The sequence below is a fragment of the Oncorhynchus gorbuscha genome, unplaced genomic scaffold (assembly GCF_021184085.1).
Source record: "Oncorhynchus gorbuscha isolate QuinsamMale2020 ecotype Even-year unplaced genomic scaffold, OgorEven_v1.0 Un_scaffold_689, whole genome shotgun sequence".
NCBI classification, from domain to species: Eukaryota; Metazoa; Chordata; class Actinopteri; order Salmoniformes; family Salmonidae; genus Oncorhynchus; species Oncorhynchus gorbuscha.
Window position 1 is genome coordinate 151,689 of NW_025745765.1, and position 15,812 is coordinate 167,500.

Below are 15,812 nucleotides of genomic sequence, written 5' to 3' on the forward strand. Positions count from 1 at the left end.
CTGTCCTCTCAGTACTATATTCCACTAGTACTATACAGGGCGGTCCTCTCAGTACTATATTCCACTAGTACTATACAGGGCGGTCCTCTCAGTACTATATTCCACTAGTACTATACAGGGCTGTCCTCTCAGTACTATATTCCACTAGTACTATACAGGGCTGTCCTCTCAGTACTATATACCACTAGTACTATACAGGGCGGTCCTCTCAGTACTATATTCCACTAGTACTATACAGGGCGGTCCTCTCAGTACTATATTCCACTAGTACTATACAGGGCGGTCCTCTCAGTACTATATTCCACTAGTACTATACAGGGCTGTCCTCTCAGTACTATATTCCACTAGTACTATACAGGGCGGTCCTCTCAGTACTATATTCCACTAGTACTATACAGGGCGGTCCTCTCAGTACTATATTCCACTAGTACTATACAGGGCGGTCCTCTCAGTACTATATTCCACTAGTACTATACAGGGCGGTCCTCTCAGTACTATATTCCACTAGTACTATACAGGGCGGTCCTCTCAGTACTATATACCACTAGTACTATACAGGGCTGTCCTCTCAGTACTATATTCCACTAGTACTATACAGGGCTGTCCTCTCAGTACTATATTCCACTAGTACTATACAGGGCGGTCCTCTCAGTACTATATTCCACTAGTACTATACAGGGCGGTCCTCTCAGTACTATATTCCACTAGTACTATACAGGGCGGTCCTCTCAGTACTATATTCCACTAGTACTATACAGGGCGGTCCTCTCAGTACTATATTCCACTAGTACTATACAGGGCTGTCCTCTCAGTACTATATTCCACTAGTACTATACAGGGCTGTCCTCTCAGTACTATATACCACTAGTACTATACAGGGCGGTCCTCTCAGTACTATATTCCACTAGTACTATACAGGGCGGTCCTCTCAGTACTATATTCCACTAGTACTATACAGGGCGGTCCTCTCAGTACTATATTCCACTAGTACTATACAGGGCTGTCCTCTCAGTACTATATTCCACTAGTACTATACAGGGCGGTCCTCTCAGTACTATATTCCACTAGTACTATACAGGGCGGTCCTCTCAGTACTATATTCCACTAGTACTATACAGGGCGGTCCTCTCAGTACTATATTCCACTAGTACTATACAGGGCTGTCCTCTCAGTACTATATTCCACTAGTACTATACAGGGCTGTCCTCTCAGTACTATATTCCACTAGTACTATACAGGGCGGTCCTCTCAGTACTATATTCCACTAGTACTATACAGGGCGGTCCTCTCAGTACTATATTCCACTAGTACTATACAGGGCGGTCCTCTCAGTACTATATTCCACTAGTACTATACAGGGCGGTCCTCTCAGTACTATATTCCACTAGTACTATACAGGGCTGTCCTCTCAGTACTATATTCCACTAGTACTATACAGGGCTGTCCTCTCAGTACTATATTCCACTAGTACTATACAGGGCGGTCCTCTCAGTACTATATTCCACTAGTACTATACAGGGCGGTCCTCTCAGTACTATATTCCACTAGTACTATACAGGGCGGTCCTCTCAGTACTATATTCCACTAGTACTATACAGGGCTGTCCTCTCAGTACTATATTCCACTAGTACTATACAGGGCTGTCCTCTCAGTACTATATTCCACTAGTACTATACAGGGCGGTCCTCTCAGTACTATATTCCACTAGTACTATACAGGGCGGTCCTCTCAGTACTATATTCCACTAGTACTATACAGGGCGGTCCTCTCAGTACTATATTCCACTAGTACTATACAGGGCTGTCCTCTCAGTACTATATTCCACTAGTACTATACAGGGCTGTCCTCTCAGTACTATATTCCACTAGTACTATACAGGGCTGTCCTCTCAGTACTATATTCCACTAGTACTATACAGGGCGGTCCTCTCAGTACTATATTCCACTAGTACTATACAGGGCGGTCCTCTCAGTACTATATTCCACTAGTACTATACAGGGCGGTCCTCTCAGTACTATATTCCACTAGTACTATACAGGGCGGTCCTCTCAGTACTCACGTCTGATCTGTTTCAGGGTGGGCTTCAGCAGGTCCAACCAGACCTACAGGAAAACCACAAACAACAACACGCTTCAGAAACACTTCATTAATACTGACCCTGAGCCTGTCTCTAATACAGCTGAGACTGGATGGCTCTGTTCCTGTCTGACCCTGAGCCTGTCTCTAATACAGCTGAGACTGGATGGCTCTGGTCCTGTCTGACCCTGAGCCTGTCTCTAATACAGCTGAGACTGGATGGCTCTGGTCCTGTCTGACCCTGAGCCTGTCTCTAATACAGCTGAGACTGGATGGCTTTGGTCCTGTCTGACCCTGAGATTGTCTCTAATACAGCTGAGACTGGATGGCTCTGGTCCTGTCTGACCCTGAGCCTGTCTCTAATACAGCTGAGACTGGATGGCTCTGTTCCTGTCTGACCCTGAGCCTGTCTCTAATACAGCTGAGACTGGATGGCTCTGTTCCTGTCTGACCCTGAGCCTGGATGGCTCTGTTCCTGTCTGACCCTGAGCCTGGATGGCTCTGGTCCTGTCTGACCCTGAGCCTGTCTCTAATACAGCTGAGACTGGATGGCTCTGTTCCTGTCTGACCCTGAGCCTGTCTCTAATACAGCTGAGACTGGATGGCTCTGTTCCTGTCTGACCCTGAGCCTGGATGGCTCTGTTCTGTTGAGTCACCAGTACCACTGTCCAGGGGCCAGTATTGAGAGACACCAGTACCACTGTCCAGGGGCCAGTATTGAGAGACACCAGTACCACTGTCCAGGGGCCAGTATTGAGAGACACCAGTACCACTGTCCAGGGGCCAGTATTGAGAGACACCAGTACCACTGTCCAGGGGCCAGTATTGAGAGTCACCAGTACCACTGTCCAGGGGCCAGTATTGAGAGACACCAGTACCACTGTCCAGGGCCAGTATTGAGAGTCACCAGTACCACTGTCCAGGGGCCAGTATTGAGAGACACCAGTACCACTGTCCAGGGGCCAGTATTGAGAGACACCAGTACCACTGTCCAGGGGCCAGTATTGAGAGTAACCAGTACCACTGTCCAGGGGCCAGTATTGAGAGTCACCAGTACCACTGTCCAGGGGCCAGTATTGAGAGACACCAGTACCACTGTCCAGGGGCCAGTATTGAGAGACACCAGTACCACTGTCCAGGGGCCAGTATTGAGAGTCACCAGTACCACTGTCCAGGGGCCAGTATTGAGAGTCACCAGTACCACTGTCCAGGGGCCAGTATTGAGAGACACCAGTACCACTGTCCAGGGGCCAGTATTGAGAGACACCAGTACCACTGTCCAGGGGCCAGTATTGAGAGAGGTAGTGAGCTCTATAGACTACAGGGCATAAGGCTCTGGCCAGAGGTAGCGAGCTCTATAGACTACAGGGCATAAGACTCTGGGCAGAGGTAGTGAGCTCTATAGACTACAGGGCATAAGGCTCTGGGCAGAGGTAGTGAGCTCTATAGACTACAGGGCATAAGGCTTTGGCCAGAGGTAGTAAGCTCTATAGACTACAGGGCATAAGGCAGAGGTAGTGAGCTCTATAGACTACAGGGCATAAGGCTCTGGCCAGAGGTAGTGAGTTCTATAGACTACAGGGCATAAGGCTCTGGGCAGAGGTAGTGAGCTCTATAGACTACAGGGCATAAGGCTCTGGCCAGAGGTAGTGAGCTCTATAGACTACAGGGCATAAGGCTCTGGGCAGAGGTAGTGAGCTCTATAGACTACAGGGCATAAGGCAGAGGTAGTGAGCTCTATAGACTACAGGGCATAAGGCTCTGGGCAGAGGTAGTGAGCTCTATAGACTACAGGGCATAAGGCAGAGGTAGTGAGCTCTATGGACTACAGGGCATAAGGCTCTGGGCAGAGGTAGTGAGCTCTATAGACTACAGGGCATAAGGCTCTGGCCAGAGGTAGTGAGCTCTATAGACTACAGGGCATAAGGCTCTGGCCAGAGGTAGTGAGCTCTATAGACTACAGGGCATAAGGCTCTGGCCAGAGGTCGTGAGCTCTATAGACTACAGGGCATAAGGCAGAGGTAGTGAGCTCTATAGACTACAGGGCATAAGGCTCTGGGCAGAGGTAGTGAGCTCTATAGACTACAGGGCATAAGGCTCTGGCCAGAGGTAGTGAGCTCTATAGACTACAGGGCATAAGGCAGAGGTAGTGAGCTCTATAGACAACAGGGCATAAGGCTCTGGCCAGAGGTAGTGAGCTCTATAGACTACAGGGCATAAGGCAGAGGTAGTGAGCTCTATAGACTACAGGGCATAAGGCTCTGGCCAGAGGTAGTGAGCTCTATAGACTACAGGGCATAAGGCTCTGGGCAGAGGTAGTGAGCTCTATAGACTACAGGGCATAAGGCTCTGGGCAGAGGTAGTGAGCTCTATAGACTACAGGGCATAAGGCTCTGGGCAGAGGTAGTGAGCTCTATAGACTACAGGGCATAAGGCTCTGGGCAGAGGTAGTGAGCTCTATAGACTACAGGGCATAAGGCAGAAGTAGTGAGCTCTATAGACTACAGGGCATAAGGCAGATGTAGTGAGCTCTATAGACTACAGGGCATAAGGCAGATGTAGTGAGCTCTATAGACTACAGGGCATAAGGCAGATGTAGTGAGCTCTATAGACTACAGGGCATAAGGCTCTGGGCAGAGGTAGTGAGCTCTATAGACTACAGGGAGCCATTTGGGACACATCATAGTGTATAAAGAACTTCTGTCTCACCATCATCCTCCTGGGGTTCTGGTACTGGAGACCAAAGTAGTCTCTTTCAGCCAGGTTCAGATGGACACACACCAGGTCAAACAGAGCCTTGGCTGGGGCTCGTTGCTGTGGAGAGAGCAGAACACACACCAGGTTACAGAGCAGAACACACACCAGGTCAAACAGAGCCTTGGCTGGGGCTCGTTGCTGTGGAGAGAGCAGAACACACACCAGGTTACAGAGCAGAACACACACCAGGTTACAGAGCACACACCAGGTTACAGAGCACACACCAGGTTACAGAACACACACAAGGTTACAGAGCAGAACACACACCAGGTTACAGAGCAGAACACACACCAGGTTACAGAGCAGAACACACACCAGGTTACAGAGCAGAACACACACCAGGTTACAGAGCAGAACACACACCAGGTTACAGAGCAGAACACACACCAGGTCAAACAGAGCCTTGGCTGGGGCTCGTTGCTGTGGAGAGAGCAGAACACACACCAGGTTACAGAGCAGAACACACACCAGGTTACAGAGCAGAACACACACCAGGTTACAGAGCAGAACACACACCAGGTTACAGAGCAGAACACACACCAGGTTACAGAGCAGAACACACACCAGGTTACAGAGCAGAACACACACCAGGTTACAGAGCAGAACACACACCAGGTTACAGAGCAGAACACACACCAGGTCAAACAGAGCCTTGGCTGGGGCTCGTTGCTGTGGAGAGAGCAGAACACACACCAGGTTACAGAGCAGAACACACACCAGGTCAAACAGAGCCTTGGCTGGGGCTCGTTGCTGTGGAGAGAGCAGAACACACACCAGGTTACACAGAGCAGAACACACACCAGGTCAAACAGAGCCTTGGCTGGGGCTCGTTGCTGTGGAGAGAGCAGAACACACACCAGGTTAAACAGAGCCTTGGCTGGGGCTCGTTGCTGTGGAGAGAGCAGAACACACACCAGGTCAAACAGAGCCTTGGCTGGGGCTCGTTGCTGTGGAGAGAGCAGAACACACACCAGGTTAAACAGAGCCTTGGCTGGGGCTCGTTGCTGTGGAGAGAGCAGAACACACACCAGGTTACAGAGCAGAACACACACCAGGTTACAGAGCACACACCAGGTTACAGAGCAGAACACACACCAGGATACAGAGCAGAACACACACCAGGTTACAGAGCAGAACACACACCAGGTTACAGAGCAGAACACACACCAGGTTACAGAGCAGAACACACACCAGGTTACAGAGCAGAACACACACCAGGTTACAGAGCAGAACACACACTAGGTTACAGAGCAGAACACACACCAGGTTACTATCAGGTATCAGAGCCTGGGAACTATAGACCTCATTGGTATCAGAGCCTGGGAACTATAGACCTCATTGGTATCAGAGCCTGGGAACTATAGACCTCATTGGTATCAGAGCCTGGGAACTATAGACCTCATTGGTATCAGAGCCTGGGAACTATAGACCTCATTGGTATCAGAGCCTGGGAACTATAGACCTCATTGGTATCAGAGCCTGGGAACTATAGACCTCATTGGTATCAGAGCCTGGGAACTATAGACCTCATTGGTATCAGAGCCTGGGAACTATAGACCTCATTGGTATCAGAGCCTGGGAACTATAGTCCTCATCTAAAGCATTGTGGTTGCTCCAGCATGTCATTCCTCCCATAGAGCTAAATAGTTCCTGTACTCACTGAGATGTCGAAGACCTCGGTGACGTCGTCCAGCAGCTGTACCCGGATAGAGACCTGTCGTCCTGGGGGCGTGGTTGGGGGTCGCTGACCTGGTTCCAGGGTAGACACCCCGAAACTCTCTGGGATCCCCAGCCTCTGTCCAGCAAACTCCCTGTCCCCTGGCTCCACCATGGTGCCTCAGTCAGCAGAATCAGCCTCTCTACTACCCTCACACACCTGGGGACAGACAGGGAGACACGTACAGGATCCACTCTGAAAACAAGGACATATCTGAAGATGGAAGTTTTCCCATATAGAGCTAATAGCAGGGCTATTTAGGGTGATTTGGTGTCTCAAACCAGGGAGTTTATTAGCAGGGCTATTTAGGGTGATTTGGTGTCTCAAACCAGGGAGTTTATTAGCAGGGCTATTTAGGTTGATTTAGTGTCTCAAACCAGGGAGTTTATTAGCAGGGCTATTTAGGGTGATTTGGTGTCTCAAACCAGGGAGGTTATTAGCAGGGCTATTTAGGGTGATTTGGTGTCTCAAACCAGGGAGGTTATTAGCAGGGCTATTTAGGGTGATTTGGTGTCTCAAACCAGGGAGGTTATTAGCAGGGCTATTTAGGGTGATTTGGTGTCTCAAACCAGGGAGGTTATTAGCAGGGCTATTTAGGGTGATTTGGTGTCTCAAACCAGGGAGGTTATTAGCAGGGCTATTTAGGGTGATTTGGTGTCTCAAACCAGGGAGGTTATTAGCAGGGCTATTTAGGGTGATTTGGTGTCTCAAACCAGGGAGGTTATTAGCAGGGCTATTTAGGGTGATTTAGTGTCTCAAACCAGGGAGTTTATTAGCAGGGCTATTTAGGGTGATTTGGTGTCTCAAACCAGGGAGTTTATTAGCAGGGCTATTTAGGGTGATTTGGTGTCTCAAACCAGGGAGTTTATTAGCAGGGCTATTTAGGGTGATTTGGTGTCTCAAACCAGGGAGTTTATTAGCAGGGCTATTTAGGGTGATTTAGTGTCTCAAACCAGGGAGTTTATTAGCAGGGCTATTTAGGGTGATTTAGTGTCTCAAACCAGGGAGTTTATTAATATTCTATTAGCAGGGCTATTTAGGGTGATTTAGTGTCTCAAACCAGGGAGTTAATTAGCAGGGCTATTTAGGGTGATTTAGTGTCTCAAACCAGGGAGTTTATTAATATTCTATTAGCAGGGCTATTCAGGGTGATTTAGTGTCTCAAACCAGGGAGTTTAATAGCAGGGCTATTTAGGGTGATTTAGTGTCTCAAACCAGGGAGCTAATAGCAGGGCTATTCAGGGTGATTTAGTGTCTCAGACCAGGGAGTTTATTAGCAGGGCTATTTAGGTTGATTTAGTGTCTCAAACCAGGGAGTAAATTAATATTCTATTAGCAGGGCTATTTAGGGTGATTTAGTGTCGCAAACCAGGGAGTTAATTAATATTCTATTAGCAGGGCTGTTTAGGGTGATTTAGTGTCTCAGACCAGGGAGTTTATTAGCAGGGCTATTTAGGGTGATTTAGTGTCTCAAACCAGGGAGTTAATTAATATTCTATTAGCAGGGCTATTTAGGGTGATTTAGTGTCGCAAACCAGGGAGTTAATTAATATTCTATTAGCAGGGCTATTTAGGTTGATTTAGTGTCTCAAACCAGGGAGTTTATTAGCAGGGCTATTTAGGTTGATTTAGTGTCTCAGACCAGGGAGTTAATTAATATTCTATTAGCAGGGCTATTCAGGGTGATTTAGTGTCTCAAACCAGGGAGTTTATTAGCAGGGCTATTTAGGGTGATTTAGTGTCTCAAACCAGGGAGTTTATTAGCAGGGCTATTTAGGTTGATTTAGTGTCTCAAACCAGGGAGTTAATTAATATTCTATTAGCAGGGCTATTCCGGGTGATTTAGTGTCTCAAACCAGGGAGTTAATTAATATTCTATTAGCAGGGCTATTTAGGGTGATTTAGTGTCTCAAACCAGGGAGTTTATTAGCAGGGCTATTTAGGTTGATTTAGTGTCTCAAACCAGGGAGTTTATTCATATTCTAATAGCAGGGCTATTTAGGGTGATTTAGTGTCTCAAACCAGGGAGTTTATTAGCAGGGCTATTTAGGGTGATTTAGTGTCTCAAACCAGGGAGTTTATTAATATTCTATTAGCATGGCTATTTAGGTTGATTTAGTGTCTCAAACCAGGGAGTTTATTAATATTCTATTAGCAGGGCTATTTAGGTTGATTTAGTGTCTCAAACCAGGGAGTTTATTAATATTCTATTAGCAGGGCTATTTAGGGTGATTTAGTGTCTCAAACCAGGGAGTTAATTAATATTCTATTAGCAGGGCTATTTAGGGTGATTTAGTGTCTCAAACCAGGGAGTTTATTAGCAGGGCTATTTAGGTTGATTTAGTGTCTCAAACCAGGGAGTTTATTCATATTCTAATAGCAGGGCTATTTAGGGTGATTTAGTGTCTCAAACCAGGGAGTTTATTAGCAGGGCTATTTAGGTTGATTTAGTGTCTCCAACCAGGGAGTTTATTAATATTCTATTAGCAGGGCTATTTAGGTTGATTTAGTGTCTCAGACCAGGGAGTTAATTAATATTCTATTAGCAGGGCTATTTAGGGTGATTTAGTGTCTCAAACCAGGGAGTTTATTAATATTCTATTAGCAGGGCTATTTAGGGTGATTTAGTGTCTCAAACCAGGGAGTTTATTAATAATCTATTAGCAGGGCTATTTAGGGTGATTTAGTGTCTCAAACCAGGGAGTTTATTAGCAGGGCTATTTAGGTTGATTTAGTGTCTCAAACCAGGGAGTTTATTAATATTCTATTAGCATGGCTATTTAGGTTGATTTAGTGTCTCAAACCAGGGAGTTAATTAATATTCTATTAGCAGGGCTATTTAGGTTGATTTAGTGTCTCAAACCAGGGAGTTTATTAGCAGGGCTATTTAGGTTGATTTAGTGTCTCAAACCAGGGAGTTTATTAATATTCTATTAGCATGGCTATTTAGGTTGATTTAGTGTCTCAAACCAGGGAGTTTATTAATATTCTATTAGCAGGGCTATTTAGGTTGATTTAGTGTCTCAAACCAGGGAGTTTATTAGCAGGGCTATTTAGGTTGATTTAGTGTCTCAAACCAGGAAGTTTATTAGCATTCTTCATCAAGACGGCAAAATGTTATTATTGACAATGAATGAAGTGGAAATGTTGTTCCTTTGTTATTTAATTGCTACATTTAATATCAATATATTCAAAGTATTAAATAAATAGTTTTCCAGATTGTATTTTGGCGACGCAAATATTGGGTCAAGACTGAGACAACCTGGTTGAATTTGGGTCCTGAGGCACAACCAGCTGAAAACCACTGCTTCAGAGGACAGAGTGTTGTTTTTGATACTAACAACCTATAAATGTTGTTGTGTCCATCTATTCTCTTGCTACAGCTTTTTTTAGTTACAGAAGTTCCATTGATGTTTCAGGAAGCAAGCAGCCCTCCCTGCCTGGGTGGACAGAGACAGAACAGAGACCCAGCCAGAGCAGCAACCCTCCCTGCCTGGGTGGACAGAGACCCAGCCAGAGCAGCAACCCTCCCTGCCTGGGTGGACAGAGACCCAGCCGGAGCAGCAAGGCCATGGCCTGTTTCAGGAAGCAAGCAGCCCTCCCAGTCTGGGTGGACAGAGACAGAGAACAGAGACCCAGCCGGAGCAGCAACCCTCCCTGCCTGGGTGGACAGAGACCCAGCCAGAGCAGCAACCCTCCCTGCCTGGGTGGACAGAGACCCAGCCGGAGCAGCAAGGCCATGGCCTGTTTCCAGAACAGACACAGGTTGCCATGGGAATATAAGTATTCAGCCCAAAAAAGGACAGACAATTACTGTGAGAACCAGGTCAGATACAGTCTGTCTAACAGTATGAACCAGGCCAGATACAGTACTTCCCTGTCTAAACCAGGCCAGATACAGTACTTCCCTGTCTAAACCAGGCCAGATACAGTACTTCCCTGTCTAAACCAGGCCAGATACAGTACTTCCCTGTCTAAACCAGGCCAGATGCAGTACTTCCCTGTCTAAACCAGGCCAGATGCAGTACTTCCCTGTCTAAACCAGGCCAGATGCAGTACTTCCCTGTCTAAACCAGGCCAGATGCAGTACTTCCCTGTCTAAACCAGGCCAGATGCAGTACTTCCCTGTCTAAACCAGGCCAGATGCAGTACTTCCCTGTCTAAACCAGGCCAGATGCAGTACTTCCCTGTCTAAACCAGGCCAGATGCAGTACTTCCCTGTCTAAACCAGGCCAGATGCAATACTTCCCTGTCTAAACCAGGCCAGATGCAATACTTCCCTGTCTAAACCAGGCCAGATGCAGTACTTCCCTGTCTAAACCAGGCCAGATGCAGTACTTCCCTGTCTAAACCAGGCCAAATGCAGTACTTCCCTGTCTAAACCAGGCCAGATGCAATACTTCCCTGTCTAAACCAGGCCAGATGCAATACTTCCCTGTCTAAACCAGGCCAGATGCAGTACTTCCCTGTCTAAACCAGGCCAGATAGAGGACTTCCCTGTCTAAACCAGGCCAGATAAATGACTTCCCTGTCTAAACCAGGCCAGATGCAGTACTTCCCTGTCTAAACCAGGCCAGATGCAGTACTTCCCTGTCTAAACCAGGCCAGATGCAGTACTTCCCTGTCTAAACCAGGCCAGATGCAGTACTTCCCTGTCTAAACCAGGCCAGATGCAGTACTTCCCTGTCTAAACCAGGCCAGATGCAGTACTTCCCTGTCTAAACCAGGCCAGATGCAGTACTTCCCTGTCTAAACCAGGCCAGATGCAGTACTTCCCTGTCTAAACCAGGCCAGATGCAGTACTTCCCTGTCTAAACCAGGCCAGATGCAGTACTTCCCTGTCTAAACCAGGCCAGATGCAGTACTTCCCTGTCTAAACCAGGCCAGATGCAGTACTTCCCTGTCTAAACCAGGCCAGATGCAATACTTCCCTGTCTAAACCAGGCCAGATGCAATACTTCCCTGTCTAAACCAGGCCAGATGCAGTACTTCCCTGTCTAAACCAGGCCAAATGCAGTACTTCCCTGTCTAAACCAGGCCAAATGCAGTACTTCCCTGTCTAAACCAGGCCAGATGCAATACTTCCCTGTCTAAACCAGGCCAGATGCAGTACTACCCTGTCTAAACCAGGCCAGATAGAGGACTTCCCTGTCTAAACCAGGCCAGATAGAGGACTTCCCTGTCTAAACCAGGCCAGATAGAGGACTTCCCTGTCTAAACCAGGCCAGATAGAGGACTTCCCTGTCTAAACCAGGCCAGATAGAGGACTTCCCTGTCTAAACCAGGCCAGATAGAGGACTTCCCTGTCTAAACCAGGCCAGATAGAGGACATCCCTGTCTAAACCAGGCCAGATAGAGGACATCCCTGTCTAAACCAGGCCAGATAGAGGACATCCCTGTCTAAACCAGGCCAGATAGAGGACATCCCTGTCTAAACCAGGCCAGATAGAGGACATCCCTGTCTAAACCAGGCCAGATAAATGACTTCCCTGTCTAAACCAGGCCAGATAGAGGACTTCCCTGTCTAAACCAGGCCAGATAGAGGACTTCTCTTTCTGAATCAGAGAGCACTTCATCTGAGGGAGTGAACCCCATCGGTGGTCAGTGACCTAACAGCTAACACAGCAACATTTCAGCCAGCTTGCAGGTGAGTCACTAGACTCCTCCATGACGACGAAACAAGTCTAGAAAACCCAATGGTATTTTAGCTGGGACAGACTAAACTAGACAGTAACGTTGATATAGACAGACACACAGAAGGATTAAAGGAGGTTGAGACGGAGCATACCTCTGTCCCTCAGCCCTCAGGCCATCCTCCTCAACGTCAGCGGAACCACAGCCCTGCTCCTCGACCCCCTGGAGGGGTCGACACAAACTGAGCCAACGGAGATGTGGAACCACAGCCCTGCTCCTCGACCCCCTGGAGGGGTCAACACTAACGGAGCCACAGCCCTGCTCCTCGAACCCCTGGAGGGGTCAACACTAACGGAGCCACAGCCCTGCTCCTCCACCCCCTGGAGGGGTCAACACTAACGGAGCCACAGCCCTGCTCCTCCACCCCCTGGAGGGGTCGACACTAACGGAGCCACAGCCCTGCTCCTCCACCCCCTGGAGGGGTCGACACTAACGGAGCCACAGCCCTGCTCCTCCACCCCCTGGAGGGGTCAACACTAACGGAGCCATAGCCCTGCTCCTCCACCCCCTGGAGGGGTCGACACTAACGGAGATGTGGAACCACAGCCCTGCTCCTCCACCCCCTGGAGGGGTCAACACTAACGGAGCCATAGCCCTGCTCCTCCACCCCCTGGAGGGGTCAACACTAACGGAGCCATAGCCCTGCTCCTCCACCCCCTGGAGGGGTCGACACTAACGGAGATGTGGAACCACAGCCCTGCTCCTCCACCCCCTGGAGGGGTCAACACTAACGGAGATGTGGAACCACAGCCCTGCTCCTCCACCCCCTGGAGGGGTCGACACTAATGGAGCCAACGGAGATCCGTTTGCGCGGTCGCTCCCACTACCTACATGTGTGCGACTGAATGTTTGGAACACAACACAAACGGAGAGCACTTTACTGTCTACAAAACACAACGTTCCAAAGCAGTGAGGTCATCAGACCAGACCAGACATGACCGGGCTGAATTCATCTCCTAACCCTAACCCCCTAACCCTAACCCTAACCATGACCGGGCTGAATTCATCTCCTAACCCTAACCCTAACCCTAACCCTAACCATGACCCTGAATTCATCTCCTAACCCTAACCCCCTAACCCTAACCATGACCGGGCTGAATTCATCTCCTAACCCTAACCCCCTGACCGGGCTGAATTCATCTCCTAACCCTAACCCCTAACCCTAACCATGACCGGGCTGAATTCATCTCCTAACCCCCTAACCCTAACCCTAACCGGGCTGAATTCATCTCCTAACCCTTACCCCCTAACCCTAACCATGACCGGGCTGAATTCATCTCCTAACCCTAACCCCCTAACCCTAACCCTAACCGGGCTGAATTAATCTCCTAACCCTAACCATGACCGGGCTGAATTCATCTCCTAACCCTAACCCCCCTAACCCTAACCGGGCTGAATTCATCTCCTAACCCTAACCCTAACCGGGCTGAATTCATCTCCTAACCCTAACCCCCCTAACCCTAACTGGGCTGAATTCATCTCCTAACCCTAACCCCCCTAACCCTAACCGGGCTGAATTCATCTCCTAACCCTAACCCCCTAACCCTAACCGGGCTGAATTCATCTCCTAACCCTAACCCTAACCGGGCTGAATTCATCTCCTAACCCTAACCCCCCTAACCCTAACCGGGCTGAATTCATCTCATCCTATACAAGTTCCTTCCAATATTCTCCTGTTGACTGATCTAAAGACTAAATAGGTGACAGCATCATAGGTTGAGGGATTTGACAGACGACAGAACATGCGACCTTCCAAGAAAAATAGCAGTATTTCAGCTACAGTAGATCCCCAGGGATAAGTCAGTATTTCAGCTACAGTAGATCCCCAGGGATAAGTCAGTATTTCAGCTACAGTAGATCCCCAGGGATAAGTCAGTATTTCAGCTACAGTAGATCCCCAGAGATAAGTCAGTATTTCAGCTACAGTAGATCCCCAGGGATAAGTCAGTATTTCAGCTACAGTAGATCCCCAGAGATAAGTCAGTATTTCAGCTACAGTAGATCCCCAGAGATAAGTCAGTATTTCAGCTACAGTAGAACCCTGGTCAAAAGCCTCCAAAATGGCACCCTATTCCCTATGGACCCTGGTCAAAAGGATCCAAACTGGCATCCTATTCCCTATTGGCCCTGGTCAAAAACATCCATAGGGAACACCACTACACCGGGCATTCAGAGCAGCAACACCACTACACCGGGCATTCAGAACAGCAACACCACTACACCGGGCCTTCAGAGCAGCAACACCACTACACCACTACACCGGGCATTCAGAGCAGCAACACCACTACACCGGGCCTTCAGAGCAGCAACACCACTACACCACTACACCGGGCCTTCAGAGCAGCAACACCACTACACCGGGCCTTCAGAGCAGCAACACCACTACACCGGGCATTCAGAGCAGCAACACCACTACACCACTACACCGGGCATTCAGAGCAGCAACACCACTACACCACTACACCGGGCATTCAGAGCAGCAACACCACTACACCGGGCCTTCAGAGCAGCAACACCACTACACCGGGCCTTCAGAGCAGCAACACCACTACACCGGGCCTTCAGCAGCGGGCACTTCAGAGCAGCAGCAACACCACTACACCGGGCCTTCAGAGCAGCAACACCACTACACCGGGCCTTCAGAGCAGCAACACCACTACACCGGGCCTTCAGAGCAGCAACACCACTACACCGGGCATTCAGAGCAGCAACACCACTACACCGGGCATTCAGAGCAGCAACACCACTACACCGGGCCTTCAGAGCAGCAACACCACTACACCACTACACCGGGCATTCAGAGCAGCAACACCACTACACCGGGCCTTCAGAGCAGCAACACCACTACACCGGGCCTTCAGAGCAGCAACACCACTACACCGGGCCTTCAGAGCAGCAACACCACTACACCGGGCCTTCAGAGCAGCAACACCACTACACCGGGCATTCAGAGCAGCAACACCACTACACCACTACACCGGGCCTTCAGAGCAGCAACACCACTACACCGGGCCTTCAGAACAGCAACACCACTACACCGGGCATTCAGAACAGCAACACCACTACACCGGGCCTTCAGAGCAGCAACACCACTACACCGGGCCTTCAGAGCAGCAACACCACTACACCACTACACCGGGCCTTCAGAGCAGCAACACCACTACACTGGGCATTCAGAGCAGCAACAACACTACACCACTACACCGGGCCTTCAGAGCAGCAACACCACTACACCACTACACCGGGCCTTCAGAGCAGCAACACCACTACACCGGGCATTCAGAACAGCAACACCACTACACCGGGCCTTCAGAGCAGCAACACCACTACACCGGACATTCAGAGCAGCAACACCACTACACCACTACACCGGGCCTTCAGAGCAGCAACACCACTACACCACTACACCGGGCATTCAGAACAGCAACACCACTACACCGGGCCTTCAGAGCAGCAACACCACTACACCGGGCCTTCAGAGCAGCAACACCACTACACCGGGCCTTCAGAGCAGCAACACCACTACACCGGGCCTTCAGAGCAGCAACACCACTACACCACTACACCG

The 15,812-nt window shown here is 49.1% G+C and overlaps 1 protein-coding gene across 1 annotated transcript in view; it reads right to left on the reverse strand.

The window, feature by feature from the left end:
- Window positions 1–1,997: 1,997 nt before the first annotated feature.
- Window positions 1,998–15,812, reverse strand: part of LOC124019818 (FERM, ARHGEF and pleckstrin domain-containing protein 1-like) — a 20,954-nt gene continuing 7,139 nt past the window's right edge. The window contains exons 2-4 of the mRNA XM_046335251.1: window positions 6,494–6,709; window positions 4,786–4,890; window positions 1,998–2,102 (exon numbers count right to left, since the gene is read on the reverse strand). Coding sequence (XP_046191207.1) covers window positions 2,049–2,102; window positions 4,786–4,890; window positions 6,494–6,664 — 330 coding nt within the window. The 5' untranslated portion in view covers window positions 6,665–6,709 and the 3' untranslated portion in view covers window positions 1,998–2,048. The remainder of the gene's footprint in view (window positions 2,103–4,785; window positions 4,891–6,493; window positions 6,710–15,812) is intronic.